Source organism: Camelus dromedarius, chromosome 33 (genome assembly GCF_036321535.1).
Source record: "Camelus dromedarius isolate mCamDro1 chromosome 33, mCamDro1.pat, whole genome shotgun sequence".
NCBI lineage: Eukaryota > Metazoa > Chordata > Mammalia > Artiodactyla > Camelidae > Camelus > Camelus dromedarius.
In genome coordinates this window covers 12,244,230-12,262,067 of record NC_087468.1, presented here as the reverse complement: position 1 = coordinate 12,262,067, position 17,838 = coordinate 12,244,230, and the positions used below count along the sequence as shown (strand labels likewise).

The following is a 17,838-nucleotide window of genomic DNA, read 5'->3' as shown; positions in this document are numbered from 1 at the left end:
TTAGTGATGATACTGAGCAACTGGGTGTCTCATACTTTCTCACACAGTTAACTTTGTAAGAATCTAAAGTTTTTGACAAAGTTAAACATACACTTACCATATGACTCAGGAAATCCTTTCCTAAGTATTTGCCCTAGAGCAATGGTTCTCAACTGTGGATTATTTTTGTCCTCCAAGGGATATTTGGCAATGACTGAAGACATTTTGGTGTCCTTACTGGAGAAGTTCTACTGGTATATAGTAACTAGAGGCCAGAGATATTGCTAAACACCCTACAATGCACATGACAGTCCCCTTACAACTAAGAAGTACCTGACCCAGAATGTCAGTATTGCCAAGACTGAGAAATTTGTTCTAGAGAAAGAAAACTTGTTTACATAATATAATAACCTACACGTGTATAATATATATCATTGCTACTCACAATCATCAAAAACTGAAAGCAACTCAAATGTCCTTCACTGGGTGAATGATTAAAACAGTGTTGGACGTCCATACAATGGAATACTACTCAGCAATGAAGAGGAATAACTGTGGATGCCTGCAACAACTCAGCTGAATCTTGACATCATACTGAGTGAAGGAAGTCAGTATCAAAAGGTTACATATGGTATGTTTCCATTTACGTAACATCCTTAAAACGACAAAACTATAGTGATGGATAACATATCATTGGTTGCCAGAGTTTATCAGAAGGTGAAGAGGATGATTATAAAGCCATACCACAAAGGATTATTTTAGGATGGTCAAATTGCTCTGTATCCTGATTGTGGTAGGGCTCATAAAATTCTCTTCATGGGTTAAAATTCATAGAGCTATACACCCCTAAACAAAGTCATTTTGCTGTATAATAATTTAAATATATCACCATTCTATGTCCAGGCTTCTTCTTTTTGTTATGGCAAATGCCAAGCTGAAATGGCCATATTCTTCTAAGAGTTCCCTGTATTGAAAGTTTGTTCAAGAACCCCTCCCTGATTTCCTCCTGAAAGTCACCCCTTCCCTTCCTGGGTTCCCACGGCACTATGTTTTCCCCTGTTACACATTCTGTCTATTGGTGTAATTATTTGCCCATGTGACTTGCTCCCTGACTACAATGTGGTCAGGGAGGCAGGAACTGTGGCTCATGCATCTTGGAATTTCTGCAGCGCCCAGCCCAGTATCAGGGCTTAGGATACATGTATAGAACTAAGACTCTTGGTTCCCAGGAGCAGAAGCCTCCCGGGACCAACACAGAAAAGAAGGGAGGTTGCCTGCAATTTATGCCAAATAGGCAGCCTGTATCCACGGCCTGCGCTGCATAATGAGCAGGGAGATGAAGCAAAAGGACCTCTAGTGTCAGAGAAGATGAACAAAGCTTATTAATTCCCGGTAACACCAGCGTGATATCAGAATAGGTTCCCCCAGCAACAACCCAGTTCTCTCACTGTGATGAAGTGCTCTGCCTTCTGCCTCAGACTTTAGCCACGTGGGATCTGCATTCCTGCCTTGTAAAATTGATGGCATTCCTTGCAACAGGAAAGTGATTAAAAGTTGGACCAGACTGGAACGCTGTCCATCTCTAATCCTCATAGTTCACCTGCGCAGTCTCCTCCACGCCTTCAGCTCCAGGTGGGAGCTCATTAGCTCCCACAGGTGAGGAAGTCTCATTTATATTATACTGGAAAAAGTTGGGGAAGGGATAATCGACACTAGTGTCTTTTTCTTTGATCACCCAAGGAAGTTGTTCAGATCAAAGTCTCTTTTTCTTCTAAACTGACTAAAGATATGAATTAAACTTTTTAAAAATCCAACCTGCTCAATACTTCTTGTGTCTTAAAATTTTGCCTCTCTTCTTGAGAAAGGTGACAGGCAGCAGCAGCTGGATCATTCTAGGAGCCCAGAGAACTCAAGGAAAGGAGGGTCAGGGATGAAGGTCATTGCTTCTTTCTGGGTCTTTGGACTTGGAAGAGCCCAGCATGGTTCTCTCTTCACCACCATGTTCCGTGGCAGAGGAACCAGTTTAGTAAATTGATGGGCGGCCATGTGCTGCTGTCATGGTAGATCAAAAGCCGAGGGTGTGTGCGTGGCTCTGCAGGCAGAGGGTGATTATTCCCTCTGGGGCTCCTTAAACAATCCACTATGTAGACTGGCTCAGAATCACACCTCTATAGTCCTCCCTCAGTATCTGGGGGGGATTGGTTCCAGGACCCTCAGTCAATACCAAAATCTGCAGACGCTCAGGTCCCTTATATAAAATGGTGTAGTATTTGCATAAAACCTATGCATATCCTCCCATACACTTTAAATCATCTCTAGATTACTTATAATACTTAATACAATGTAAACGGTATGTAAACGGTTGCCAGTCTATGGAAAATTCAAGTGTTGCTTTTTGGAACTGTCTGAAAAAAATTTTTTTGAATATTTTTGACCTGTGGTTGGTTGAACCCATGGATGTGGAACCTGCGCGTATGAAGCGCTAACTGTATTTTGTGCAGACGGTTCGGGCAACTTGTGGAAGAGCATTCAGCCAGGTTCTTCTCTCTGACTTGTTTTAACCCAGAATTGATCCCAACTTCCTCCCACTCCCAATTCCTCATCTGCTGTTGACTTTGCAACTGTCACCATCATCCATCTCTAGACTTTTTTTCATCTTGCAAAACTGAAACTCTGTACCAGTTCAACAATAACTCCTCATTCTCCCTTTTCCTTGGGATGAGTTTGATGACTCTAGGAACCTCATACAGATGAATTTGTATCGTATGTCCTTCTGTGACTGGTTTATTTCACTTTGCATAATGTATTCAAGGTTTGTCCATGTTGTAGCCTGTGTCAGAATTTCCTTCCCCTTTTAAGAGTGACTAATATTCTACCACATGTATATACCACACTTTTTTGTTTATCCATCAATCTATTAGTGGACACTTGGATTGCTTCCATCTTTTGGCTGTTGTGATTAGCGCTGCCATGAACACGGGTGTACTAGTAACTGTTCAAGTCAGTGTTTTCAGCTCTTTGGGCATATGCCAAGTAGAATTGCCAGATCATATGGTAATTCTATTTTTAATATTTTTAAAAATTACCATTCTGTCTATCACAGTGGCTGCTCCAATTTACATTCTCATCAACAGTGCACAAGAGTTTCAATTTCTCCACATCCTTGCCAACACTTGTTATTTTGTTTTTTGTTGTTTTGACAGCAGCCATCCTAGTAGGTGTGAAGTATTATGTCGTTGTGTTATTGATTTATATTTCCCTAATGATTAGTGATGTTGAGCATCATTTACATAGTTGTCTTCTCTCCCTAGTTTCCTAAGTGTTTGTTTTTTTTCATCAAGAAAGGTGTTAAACTTTGTCAAATCCTTTTTCTTCATCACTTGAGATGATCATGTGTTTTCTCCTTTCATTCTGGTAATGTGGTATATTAGATTGATAGACTTTTGTTTGTTGAATCACCCTTGCATTCCAGGAATAAATCCCACTTGGCCATAGCATATAACCCTTTCAATTTGCTGGTGAATCCAGCCTCCAGTATTTTGTTGAGAATCAACATTTTGTAGTTTTAAGCATATAGGTCCTATACATAACTTGTTAGATCGATGCCTAATACACAACACTGAGTTTTAAAAATTTGTTTCTGTCCAGGTGTTCATTGCTTATACATAGAAATTCAAATGATTTTTGTATGTTGATCCTATAACCTTTCTAAACCCATAATTCTTAGTTCTATGAGGATTTTTTATTTGTTTGTTTGTTTTGTAGATTCCTTGGGATTTTCTAAATAGACAACAATGTCATATATAAATAGAGACTGTTTAATTTCTTCTGTTCTGGATGTGAAATAATATGCCTCTTCATTTCCGCCTCCCGCCTTAATGCACTGGCTAGAACGTCCAGTATTGTACTAACTGGGAGTGTTGAGACCAAACACCACTGCTTTATTCCTGATATTAGGGGAACGCATTCCTTCTTTCCCCGCCATGTACGATGTTAGCTACAGGACTTTACAGGATTTTTGTGGCTCTTTACCAAGTTGGGTGGAGTGTCTTATCAATGTCTATTAGATCCTGTCTGTAACGATTGTTGGGCTTTTCTGTATGTTCTGAGTTTCTGTCTAATTATTCTATCAATTGTGGAGAGAGGGGTTTTGAAATCTCCAACCATAATTGTGTATTTGTCTTCTTTTACTTTCAGTTCTACCAGTTTTTGCTTCACGTATTTTTCAGTTCTGATGTTCGCTGCATACACATTTAACAGTGCTGTATCTTCTTGGTGGACTGACTCTTTTATCATTATATAATGTCCTTCCCTGTCTCTGGTGGTTCTGTTACTCTGATGTCTACTTTATTTGATACTAGCCACTTTTGCTTTCTTTTGATTAATGCTTGCATGATATATTTTTTCTAGGTAATACTAGAAACTAATAAAAAAAAAACAGTTCAGAGAGACACACCCCAAAATGCCATAGAGAAATCAAAATGATATTCTAAAAGAGGCTCAAAGAATGCACAGTAAGGTGAAGGAGAGAAAATAAACATGAAAAATGGAGAGAATGAAAATAAAATGGCAGTCTTAAGCCCTAATATATCAATAATTATACTAACTGTAAATGACCTAAATGCAGTCATTATAGATGGAGACTCAGAGAGTGGATTAAAACATGAACTAACTATACGATGTCTACAAAATCACACAGATAGCTTAGAAGTAAGTGGATGGAAAATGTTAAATTGTAAATATGTAAAAAATACATCTATGTGTGAACACTTCACTCAAACCACTGAAACCAGTAGGCTGTGACAATACACACACACACACACACACACACACACACACACACGTATATACAGTCTACTGGTGATAATAAACACAGTTATCCCTTTAACAACATGGGTCTGAACTGCATGAGTCCACTTATACGTGGCTTTTTTCCAATAGTAAATACTGCAATATGGTTGGTTGAATATGTGGACACAGAAGAAACTTGGATATGGAGGAAGTGCATATTTAGAGGGTCAACTATAAGTTTAATGCAGGTTTTCACCCCTGCAGAGGGTTGGCACCCCACGCCCACATTGTTCAAGTGTCAATCATATATCTTATCACAGTCTACTGGTGTTAATATTCCAAGTCAAGTTTTTACACCTCCCTCTACTCTCTGCTGTTCACAACCTAATTGTCTTGACTATGTTTCCTACGTGCATTTAGATCACATCAGACAGGAGTGCAGTTGTTGCTTCAATTGTCAAACATAACTTAGAAAACTCAAAAAGGAGAAGGAAGGCTGATGGAATTTTACTCGCTGTATTCTTTCTTCCTTCCTGAAGTTCCACAATTCCCTCTTTCAACACTTCTTTTCTGTTCAGAAAACTTTTAGCCACTAGTCTTCCAGTGACAAATCCTCTTGGTTTCCCTTCATCGAATATCTTGACTTCCTCTTAATTCCTAAGGGATATTTTCACTGGATACAGGATTTAGGGTTGAAAGTTCTTTCCCCCTCCAACACTTGAAAAATGTTGCTCTACTTGCTTCTGGCTCTATTTCCATGGTTTCTAATGAAAAATCTGTTGTCATCTTAGTTGGTTTTCCTCTATAGTTAAGGTATTACTTCTCTCTCATTGCTTTCAAGATTTTTGTCCTGTCTTTAATGTTCAGAAGTTTAATTGCGACGTGTTTTAGTGTGGATTTCTTTGGGATTATCCTGTTTGTCATTAAGCTTCTTGAACGTGGAGGTTTACACCTTTTGCCAAATTTGGGAAATCTTTGGCTATTATTTTTTCAAATACTTTTTGAGCCCTGCCTGCCTTCTCCTCTCCTTCTGAGACTCTGATGACACAAATATTATATTTATCATAGTCCCACAGGTCCCTCCTCCTCTCCCTCCTCCCCCTTCTTCTTTCTTCTATGTTCTCTCTGCTGTTTAGATTCAGTTCACTTTCCTTTATGCCTATTGTTTCATCTTCCAGTTCACTTATCCTTTCCTCTGTCCCTTCCATCCTGCCGTTAACTCCACCTGCTGAGATTTTTATTTCAGCTACTGCATTTTTCAGTTCTAATATCCCCATTTGGTTGTTTATATTTATTGTTCCTCTGCTGAGACATTAATTTGATGAGACTTTCTATTCTTTTGCTTCAGGCATGTTCGATATCACTCATTAAAAGATTATGATGATGTTTGCTTTAAAACCTTTACTGGATAAGCAGGTGTCTGCGTCTGCTGATTGCCTTTTTTCATTCAGTTTGAGATCCTCCTGGTTCTTGGTAGCATGAGTTTTTTTAATTGAAACTTGCACCTTTGGGGTATTGTATTAGGAGACTGTGGGTCTTAGGCAAGCCTTTTCTCAGCCAGCGTACTGTGATTCTCCTCCAGCAGAGGAGGGAGGAGTGTATTGCAGCCTCGGTTGATCACCAAATGGGTTAAGTGCTCCTCGTTACTGATGGGTGAATGTGGAAGTTCTGGCTCCCCACTGGCCTCTGTTGATATCACCCTGGCTGGAGGACAGGAGATCTTCATTTCTGCTCCCCACGTGCCTCCACAGACACCTCTGGTGGGGAGGTAGGGGCAGACAGTGGCTTCATCATCACTGGGTCATTCAGAAGGTCCTGCCGTTCCGTCTGGCCTTCTCTGACGCCACCACGGCAGTGGGGAGGAGGAGTGGTTTGCTCTGCCAGGGGAGGGAGGGGACCAGGCTCCCCAGGTGGTCTCCAGCAACACTGTACTGGGGTGGCGGTGGGTGTGGCGGAGGCCTCCTCACAGCTGCGAGGAGATGAAAACGCCAGCGTCCTCCCAGCCTCCTCGGACACAGTCCCACCGACGGGCTTGAATGGTCTCAGAGCCTGGTGACCAGGGGGTCTGTGCTTCCCAGTGGCCTCTCCCAACATGATGGTGGTGCGGCCACAGATTTTTCTGTGGTGTTTGGTTGAATTAGGGTGATTACCGTCTGAACGTTTTCTGTCTTGCCGGGCTGGCCTTTCCCTGGTCCTTGGGCTCTTGGCCAGGGTAGCTTTCTTCGTTTTGGTCTGCTTTTATGAGCTTTCTCTGTTGCCAGTTTCTTCAGCTCCAAATCTGGGTTATGTGAGGCATAGAGAAAACCCAGAGAACTTCCTGCCATGGCGTTCATTCCTCAGGTCCCGAGGTCTGCTTTCAGAGTTTTCTTATGCTTGTTTTATACGTAAAGCCACTGTTTTGTTGTCACTGAACTTAGCAGAAAGAATAGGGATGAGTGTGTCAACTTCACCTCCCTGGAAGCAGAAGCCTGCAGTTTGTGACCATCATATAAGCGGGTTTTGTGTTTCATTCCATCTGAAAGCCTTTCACTCTTAATAGTAGGTTTGTCTCATTCATGTAATGCATCTTAATCCTGACATTTCATGTTATGTTTTCTGTGAAAGAACTTCCAAAATATCGTACACTAATCAAACAATTATCAGTAGGTTGTTCCTTCCTATCAGGCGAGGGTTTCAAGAACGCACCAAGCTGTCTCATCCCAGCTCTGTCCTTTCCACAGTCCTAGAAGAGCGAAAGATGGAAAGATTTTCCCAAAGATGAAAACATTCCATCAGGAGGCCCCGAGAAGAAGCAGCAGTCTGCTACCAGTACCCTCATGCGGGTCATTTTCCTGGCATTTATTGCAAAACTAAATGTCTCCCTCCTTCCTCTTCTCCTCCCCTTCCTTCCTTCTTGCGAGCTGACTGTGTCCCAAGCATCTTGCTGGGTCCTAGGAGAGGGAGGGGGTAGATCTAATCAGCCTTTCTCTTTTTTCCTCTCTCGAAGTCGATATCCATGGTGTGTGTGTGTGTTTCAGCAGACTTTTGAACATTATAAGATCAACCCAAAAGAGACCAGCCAAGAATTAGTAAGGGCAAGAGGAAGAGTTGGGCAGGTCCAGGAAGCAGCAATCTTCAATCTCATAACATTTCCAGTTTCCCATCGGGGCACGAATGTGCTTGGTTGCAGCGAGGGGAGCTGTGTGCCTGTGAGTGCTGAGCTTTGCCATCCCGCCCTCGTCAGCCCCATCCAGCGTGAGTCCCCATGTCATTTTAGTGCTCACGTCCCCTTCACCGTGTGCTGGGGAAACCACTTGGTAATTCTGCTAACGTCTAGTAGCCTGGACTCATATCACCGAAACTCCGTGATGGAATTTCTCCATATTCTGGGTAAGTCACTCAAGAGAATTCTCCTGGGCACTTCAGCATCTTGACCTCTTTATTTAAATGGCAAAATGACAAGTTTGGGGCCAGGCTGTGTTTTCTCCTCCCACTCACTCTGCTTCCCTAGGGCCAAATTTGGCTCTCATTTTCCAACAGACAGTTGTCACCAAACTCTTCAGATGTTCTTATTTGTCTCCAGCGATTTCCTTTCCTGCTCTCCACCCTGTCTTCTAGAACAGCCTGAAATGAAATCTGCCCCTAGAGCTGTGCACGGAGGACATGGAGGGGAGAGTGGGACTCCTCCACACGTCCCGGGCCAGGCTTGCAGGACCGAGAATTTCCAGAGGGTGATGCTCGCCGCACTTGGGGAAACTCGCTGTTGTTCTGAACACTGGGTTTCTGCTCTCCATCAGGTTCTCCACTCAGATGTCTACTTAGATGCTTGATGAAGAAGCGTTAAGGGCAGAGCAGGTGTAACGTTCCACATGCTACTGCCATCGGTCCCTGCGATCATAGGCCCCTCTTCGGTGGTCAGGCACGTGTAGAGTGTGCACACGATGGTGTCTGGCCTGGAAAGCCGCTGGTCCATTTCCCCCGACAGGAGAGCTTCGTGGAGGAGGTGCATGAAGTGCAGACGCTCAGACAGCAGAGCATGCCCTCTTCTCACGTGGCAGGAAATCCCTCTGCCTTTCCCCTCCCAATTCCCCACCGCTTGTCTCACTCTCCAGCTCTGGCCCCTGGCCTGGAGACCATGCTCTCAGTACAGTTCTAGAGCCACTGTGTACTGAGGATGGCTTCTGCTGCATCTGACTTTGCCATTAACCTCTGGAGGTTAGGGTAGCCTTCCAAGCCAAAGGAAGGACTACTGAATGCTGGAATTTCAGGAGAGCTGTAGCACATTGGGGAAACACGCACCGCCAACAAGAATGGAAGCTTCTGGATACCTCTGCCCTGAAGAGGCAGCTGTCTTAGTCCCCTCCTGTGGCAGCCAGCTCTCAAGACACGCGTCAGTGCACCTGAAACATTCTATAAATGGAAACCTCAGCACACAGCCTCTCGCGCTGACCCCACCGGTAAGCACGGTGGAACCCACACAGTTGGTTAAATTTAATCTCCTGCAGAAACACAGAGACTTAGCACAAATGCCACCTCCTCTGGTGAGTCTTCTCTAAGCCTATGCTGAGTTGGGCACCCCGGCTGAGGGCTCCGTTAGCCCAACTTTCCAACCTCTCAGCACGCAGCCCACTCCAGCATGCTTGCTTATTGGGGTGCAGGGAAGTGCCTGTCCCGTCTGTTGGCCAGGGAGCTGAGGGTGAGGGCCGGGTCTTACTGCCACCCCCAGGGCCTAACACAGTGCCTGGCATGGAGTGGCCACTCATAAATGTTTCTGAAGAGGGACTGTGTTAGGTATGTGCAGACAGTCAACAAACTGACCCTTCTGTTCACTTATCATGGAGCCGAAAATTCTACCATTAGGTATTTATTTCTTTGAGTTAAAAAGTTAGTCCTAAGCGCCAAAGATCCCTTTCCAAAATTAAAGTTTCATCAAGAGAGATAACTGTCGCTGAGATTTGGGGGGAGAGGGGTGGATTGAGAGGAGCCCTGCAGAACCTTGGCATAAGCTTGGAACCTGTGGGGAGAGAACCAGGAGGCATTCCAGGGCCTCAGTGGCACAGAGGTGGAGAAACGAGAGTAAACTATTTATGGCTGGGACACTACGTCTGAAACTGGATTTTTATGTTTTCTCTTTTCCCTTATTAAATATATTTGAAAAAAACTGAAACATTCTTCTAATGAGCCAGGTAACTAGAAACACATTGCCCGGTACCTGGCCTGTGACCGGTGCTCAGTGAACACCGTGGACCGGCTGTCTTGGAACATCGTGGGCCACATGCTCGCTTCTTTCTGTGTGGCTCTGGCTTTCAAGGAGCAGGAAAGACAGCAGGAAAAAAATAGGGGATGGGACTTCATCGCCGCGGACCCCACCACCCTTAACGATCTGGGCCCACGGAGTTCAGAGTGGAGACTGACACGCTTCATCCTGGACGGGGTTTTGGAGAGGCAGTCAAGCCCCAGAGAAGAACCCTGAACCCATGATGCCTGAGTGGGGGCTGTGGGCACGGGTGGCGCCCGCACAGCATGCTGGCTCCTGCTTCCTGCTCCGGGGCCCAGGACCCTCTCAAAGGCCACAGCGGGGTCCGCGAGCAGGAGCAGGGCCGCCTGCAGAGAAGAGGCCATCACCGTTTACCCTGCACTCAGTGACAGGTGCTTGCAATTAACTCTTGGTTGCGAGGTCTGGTGCTTAAACCAGCTACCACCTACACACGTTGAGAAAAGGAAGAGCAGTTAGAATGCAGGAAAGAGGGAAAAACCCCACCTCGCCCACTTGACAGGCTCCAACGGCTGCTGCCAGCCGCCTGGGAGGCGGGGACAGTCCCCTGTAAACACCCTGCTTCGAGGCTGGGGTGGCCGCGGTGAGCACCCCCTCGGAGCTGGAGGCGCAGAGGCCTTCTCTAAAGCACAAAGGCAGACCCTGCCAGGATGCAAGGGCCCTTCCCGAAGCAGAACGCAGCTCCCTGGTCCAAGCCGCACGGAGGGAGCGGGCAGGGTGAGGAGAACTGTGCGAGAAGCGAAGCAGAAAGAATCTTTGTGACAATGACAATTTAAGGAACACTCGATAACCAGCTTGCTGGGGTGTTTCTAAACCTTTGAGGGGAGGTGAGTCAGTGGAGCGGTCATGTGGAAAATTCCCTTTCTCCTCAAGGCCCTGCCGTTCCCAGGCTAAGGTAAAGTCATTTTTTTGTTGTTGTTAAAACCCTTGTTCCGGACAGGCCAGGATTCCATCAGGCTAGGAGAAAAAGCCTGAGTCTGGGGACAAGTTGTATTTTGTAAACCTGGGGGACGGAAGGGTTGGGCCACATCATTCGCTCGGGGACTTTGGGTTTCAAGAAAGACTCAAATGTGTCCAATTTCCTAGAACATCATTAGACAGAGAAAAAGCCCAATCTGGCCAGACCACAGTGGTGAGGGAGGCTTGGCATCCGTCCTTCCGTATCTGCTCGGTCTCCCCTGTGCATTTGAGGGCAGCATGAATACTTGGCAGCTCGTAGGAGGTGCAAAGGAAGCTTCGAGCAGCACTCCAGCCCCAGTCGGTCTCTGCAGGATTTCTGGTCTAGTGCCGTCCACTCTGCTGGGCCCCTGCACCCGCCCACTGGGCAGAAGCAGATCCTCAAACTCCACTGCTCGTGTCCTCAGACCAAAGCATCATCCGCCTCGCCACAGAGAGTCAGCCCCTTGGCCGATCACCCAGAGAACGGCTGTAGCATCATTACGGCTGCTGGTGTGACAGCCCCGCCAAAAGTCTGCCATCTGGGGAGCAGAGATTCAAGACGGGTCTATTTATTTTCGTGCAGGCAGCTTGGCTTTTGACACCGTTTCCTACAGTCACCGTGGTTTGATAGAGGATCTCACCTACAGAAAGGCCGACCTTGAACTTCACATGGTGCCTCCAGCCAGAGCCCTGAGGCAGAGTGGCTGAGCCAGGCCTGCACTGGGGGCTGCAGTGTGGGGAACATTCCAGGCACTCGCTCAGCATCCCTGGATGTGGGGAAGCCTTGCTCTGAGCCAACCCTCCAGTTACAGAAGTTCAGCCGGAGCACCTTCAGCTAGCCTTTGCGCCCTGGCCGGGGCTGGGGGCAAGGGGGGAGCAGCACTGACCAGGAAGGGCCACTTTCCCCAGAACATCCTACTTGCTTTTCCAAGGGAGGCAGGGCGACCCAGTAGGTGACGGCCTCAGGATGTTTTTGTCCCAGTGAGGATCTTCGCTGGGTTGCTGTCTCACCCACAACCTGCTGCCAGGTGTGAAAGCAACTCCCTGGGCAACAGAATAAGGGACTATGATCATTTGTATCTGATTTAGAAAATGATGGTCGGCATGCAGATTGGCAACAAAGGCCTGTCTCATTGCCAATTTCCATCACTGACAAGAGGGCACAAGTTTTAAGAGGAGACAATCCCGGGATGGGGAGGTGGGTGCGGGGCAGGGAACATCTGGACCAAACACTGAGAGCAAAGCTTGATCGGCAAGGCACAGCCATTTGAGTGAGGAAAGGGTTTTGGAGTTTTTGATTCAAAAAGAGGCTAACCAGATGCCTGGGTTTGCCTGGATCAGTCATGGCTTACGCCTGTCAGCCAAGCTGACTTTTGAATGGTGCCTCCCTTCACTCTCAAAAAAAAGTCCAGGTTTGCTGTGATCTCTCTATTCCAAAGGACAGAGAATTAGGGCTGGAAACTAACCCAGAGAGGGACACGCAGGATATGGGGCTCCGAGAAGGTTCACTTGGCTCAGCCCGAAGGAGAGAGGCAGGCAGCAGAGGACCAGGCTGACTCATTCTCAACCGTGTCTAGCATCACAGGCTTGTTGATAACGTCCAGGCACAGGTCGGCAGAGTGTGGATGCCAGATGGGTCTCTGGAGTAATCTAGTTCACTTCCTCTTTTGCCAGAAGAAGACACTAAACGAGATCAAAGTCACCTGCCCAAGGTGTCATGCTGGCTCCTGGCAGAGTGGAGACCAGGTCTGCCCCTGCAGGACCAAGTCCAGGTGCTCTGTTTCGGGACAGAAGGAAAGGGATGACTCTGAAAGATGCCGCAAAGGATAATGGATGGGTCTGGTGTGGCAGCCCCTGGACAGGGTCATGGATTGTGCCACGGTTCTGAGGCTAAGGATGGAGGACGGAGACCAGAGATGGGTGAGGTTCAGACCTGCTGAGCATGCCTGGGTGTGGGGCTGGAGCTCAGGTGAGATTTGGAGCCACAACAGAGCAGAGAGCGGAGCAGGAGCTCTGCAAGGCAGCGACAGCAAGGACCAAAGAGAGTCACTGGCAAGTAGAACCAGGATGAGGGAAGAAACAGGTTAAGTAGGGGATGAAAAGCGAATGGGGTCATAAGTAATTTATGGAATCTAAATCTCTTCTGTGGTTCAAAATCGCAGTGAAATCCCCCCTGAGAGGCAAACCCTAGTGACAGCTGTACCTGCCCCTCGGCACCTCTTTCCCAGCTCCTCGACAGGGATGCAGCGGTGGGAAAATCCTCAGTCATCGACAGCCTTGACCTCTCTTTGATATCTGGGGAAACTGAGTCACAGAGAAGCCAGGTCCCTCCTGTCTGACAGTCCTTTCTACAAACAGGCTGCAATTCACGACGAGCCACGAAAGTGATTCCACCTGCCAGCCACAACAGTGCCCCTGTGGTTACATCGGTCTTACTTCCCGTGTGGCTCTGGTGTGGCCGAGGTGGTGGATTTTCTGTGAATCTGCTCATCTGGGTGGAGGTCCCAGAGGAAGCCCAGCCTGAGGGTCCAGAGCCCTGGCTTGGTGGCCCCAGGTCTACTGCCTGACAATGAGCGGTCGGTGGCAGAGGCCACCTCTCCTCCTCCCTGCCCTGCTCTTCCTAGTTGTCCCCTGAAGCCTCTGGCCTCTGCCATCTCCAACACCTCACACTCTGGATCTGTTTTTCCAGGGGTATCAGACCCTGGCTTGACTGCTGAGTGCTCATCTTTTGCATCTTCCCTGCCGTCTGTGTCTAGAGCGCCCCCACAGGTCAGAAGGAGGTATCGGTCCTCAGGTCTCACTTACCTGGGACCGTGTAGGGATGCAAGGACATGCATGCCAAATATTATTTTGTAAAACATCATAGTCAGTCTAGACCTGCCTGTTTTGCCTGCGACAACTTTTCACCCAAAGAGGTGGAATTAAGTATTTAAGTTGGTTGCAGACAATCTATGAACTGAATTGCTCACCCAAGTAAACATGAACTTGACCGCAGGCTGATTGCAGTCAAAAGGATCCGCTGTCACCCTGAGCAAGTTCTCCCACATAACAATCGACAGAAATCCTGCACACCACTGTCACACCCACACACGGTACTCTCTGATATGTGACATTAAAAAACCTCAGTCTCCTGAAAAAAAATCATAAAATAGTTTCAGTCTATACGAACTGAGTGCAAGGCTTTGTTTAGTGAAACTTCTTTGATGATGCTGGTTCAAATATCTTCAAATATTGAGAAACACCCACAGACATCGTCCCCGGCTGTCAGTCACACAGTCTGCAGAGAGCAAGAGGGAAGCCGTAACCCTGCTGAATGTCACTGGAGTTCGTTTCAGGACACCGTGGGCTATCTTTACCCTCTCCCACCTGCAACTGTTAGTTTCCAACCAAATGTTCCAGAGGAGCCAGCCTGGGGCAGCGTGAGAGTCGGGGGGGAGGAGGAGGAGGCTCTGGGCAGCATCTCCTGCTGCCCTCTCACTACAGACATGAAGAAGCTCAGAGGCATCCCACGTGGTGGGGGCCACAGGGACCGCTCCACGCGGAACTGGAGGTCTGGTCTCCCGCGCCGGCCCCACGCTCCGCCCTCCCTACCCCGCGCCCCCTCTGGGACTCGCACCGAACCTCCACGCGGGGCTCGTCGGCAGGACCAAGCGGCCCACAGGAGTTGGTTCAGCCCACAGGGGGCAAACGGAGGAGAGATGAACAGCAAGGGGAGAACACAGAGAAACAAGGAGGAGGAGGTGGCGGGAGAAAACACTGGACGGAACGGGAAGAGAAAGTCCAAGGCTCCATGTCCCCGTCACCTTGACTAGTGACTGGAGTAGAGGTGAATGTCTGGGGCCCAAGAGCTGCCTCAAGGTCACAGCAACACAGCCTATACCTGGAAGGAAAGGTCCCTGGGGAACAGCCCTCAGGGGCAGGGAAATGGGAGCTCCATGTGGAAAATCTCAAAATACCAAGAAACATGGATGTGCCTGAACTGATGGCATTCAAAGGCGGTGTATTAGACTCTGGGGGACCAGCGCTCCCAGGCGAAAACAGTGTTGCGTATCAGCGCTTCTTTAGGATAAGATCAACATCACTGAAAGTTAAAAAAAAAAAAAAAAAAAAAGCAGACCAAAAATATCAGGTCTTAGGCAAATGAGTTGAAAATCCCTTCTAGTGACACCCTATTTTTTCCACCCATTTCTAAAGTCAGAGGACACCTGGTATGGTATTTAGCTAAAGAAATGCAATTCCTGGTCCATGCGGTTTCCTGACAGTACAGCACTGAAATGACATCACGGAAATGCAGATGCCTTTAGGTCTAAGTACAGTTTCTAGGTGAAAATGTGAGTCTTAGTCACCGGTGGAAAAGGGTGTGTGTACCTTTGTGCTTTGCTGGTATCTTCTGCTTTCTGCCTTCAAAGACTACATTGTAATTAAATGCGTGCAGGCTGCTGGCCAGCTTTCCTATGCTTTGGCTCACCTAGATGTGCAGCCGAAATGTAGGTTAGATCACACTCCTGCTCCTTTGTCATTTGGAAGGCAATTAAGCAACGGTTACCAAGAAAAAAAAGAAGTCTGTCTCCCACTCAAGGGCAGGGACTCTGTGCCCTAAGATGCCCTTTCCCGTGGTTCACAAGAACAGTCTCATTTGTGAATCGTGCCCCACGGCGACGGAAGTGAGGATGTAGCAGACACCCAAGGTATGGAATCCTTTGTCTTAATTAAAAAGTATGGTGAGAGCCGTGGAATTTGGCCAAGCCTCATAAATCTGCTCAAAGAATCCAGCCTCTGTCAGATAAGCTTACAGAGAACCAACTGAGCCCTCTGGAGAATTAAAGAGATTCCCGGCTCTTCGCGGACGCCCACTCTCCCGTCGCTTTGCTGTGCTCCACAGACGACGGTGGTGCTCATTAACCAGCAACCCTCCTACCCGCCGATGACAAGTTTATCCCCCAGGAGCACAAAACTCAGAGATGATAAATTTACTCCTGCTTGTAAAAATGAAACTCTCCTCAGGGCGATAAAAATGCTGCGAGCCTGTAAGGAAATCTGTGCTTTGTGTCATAACGTACCTTCTTCAACAGAGCCTGGTCCTCTTGGTCGGGGCAGCTCCTCACAGCCAGGGAGAACTGCTCTAAGGTAACTGCAAAGGAAGAAATGGGGAGAATGAGTGACCTCCCTTTGGACCCCCAGCCCCTCTGGTGGGGAGGAGGACACCATGGTGACAACAGATACAGGTGGGGTGCTATTGGTCTTGTCTTGGTGATAAGTTCAAGGAGGGCAGAGCCTGCCCCAGGAGGGCAGGGCCAACACACAGTGACTTCTCCACCACCACTGACCAGGATGATCACATCAGAGCACGCAGCCATTACCATCAGCAAAACTCCGTCCTAAACCGCGGGAGGTCCTGGGTTCAGCCAGTATATGGCCCATCCTGTCCCCCATGACCACACTCTCTGTCCCTTTCCTGTGACCACCATCTAGAGGACTCCCCCTGCCTTTGTAAATCTGGCAGTGCTAAACTTTCTATCTCAGTTTTCCATCGTGATTCCAACGGCTTTAAGTCTTCTCTTGGTATGAATGAGGGGGCCCCAGTGTTGATTCAAGCCAGTGCCACCAACTCCCCCAGATACTTCAGGTCAACTTCCCCAAGCATTTTTCTCCAACAGAATGGTGGAGAGAAACCAAGAAGGTCTGCAAAACATATTTTAACCATCCATTTTAATGGCCATGAACGCTCCAGGAATATTAACTAGACAATCTACACAAATTATACTCCTCTATACAGGTGACCCAGAGCTCTCATTAAGGCCCACTCCTGCGAGCACCCCTTTCTATGTTGGTCTAAATCAGCACAAAAGCACAACTGCCTTCCACGTATGCTGTTTTAACCCTATTGTTTCACTCTCGAAAATGCTCCCATGATTCCCTGCTGCCCCCAGATTTAAACCCACTTCTTTCGACGGGTACTAAGGCTTTACCTGAGTGAACTCGAGAAACTGAGCCTCTTATTTCCAGACTCAAAGCTGCTTTCAGTCTTTCCCTTCACCGCTGTCTGCTGGGCTGTCTCACCTCTTGCCTCTGAGCACAGCATAGCTCACCCCTCCCGACCAACCACCCAAAGCCATGAGCATCCCCTGCGTCCAACCCACCCTCCTCCACAGAGCCCACAGAGACGCGGAGCGCCAGCCCCGGGACCAAGGGGCAGTCTGCTTCCCCTGTTCTGACCCCAAGGTCTGGATGTCATGTTCACAAATGCAGGTATTTTAAAGAGAATTATATTAGCACAAATGAATCAAGAAAGTATTGTCTGGGATTTTTTTTTAATAGTTTTCAATGTTACCTGTAAAATACAATTCTTTAGAGCGTTTTCATCTATGACCGAACTACTCTGCAGTCTTGACTGTTGTCAGTTGTATGCTGTCCTGATTTTTAATTCCAAGTCCCAGGCTCGTCATCATCCACCTGCCGGAAGGCATTGTGTTCACATCTCATTCCCACCACTATGCTGGAAAGCATCCCTGCACTCCTGGCCCAGAGCCTTGCACACAGGACATGCCGAAAACTTCGTCAGCAGATAAACCACAAGTATTTCCCCCCACTTCTTTGACATCTGCAAGAACTCTGCGCACAGAGGGGGAAAGCGTGGACTAGCGGGGACCGCACTGCTCAGGACAGGCAAAAGGCCAGTTTGGCCAGGCCCTGGGATGGGAACAGTAACGCGGTCTCACTGACATCTTGGAAGCCTTGATCCTAGTCTGAGCCATGGGAGCGAGATGTGGATAACCGGCCACCAAGTTCTAGATGTGGGCGGTTCCCGGGTGGGGGGGGGGCTGCCCTGTGAGGCAGTGTGTGCCGATCTAGGCCTCGAGATGGAGGCCATGTCC

General features: G+C 47.6%; 1 protein-coding gene across 1 annotated transcript in view; it reads right to left on the bottom strand.

Moving 5' to 3' along the window:
• The window catches only part of ACOXL (acyl-CoA oxidase like), a 240,471-nt gene that overhangs the window by 29,228 nt on the left and 193,405 nt on the right, over positions 1 to 17,838 (bottom strand). The window contains exon 15 of the mRNA XM_064481989.1: positions 16,024 to 16,094. Within this exon, the coding sequence (XP_064338059.1) occupies positions 16,024 to 16,094 (71 nt within the window). The remainder of the gene's footprint in view (positions 1 to 16,023; positions 16,095 to 17,838) is intronic.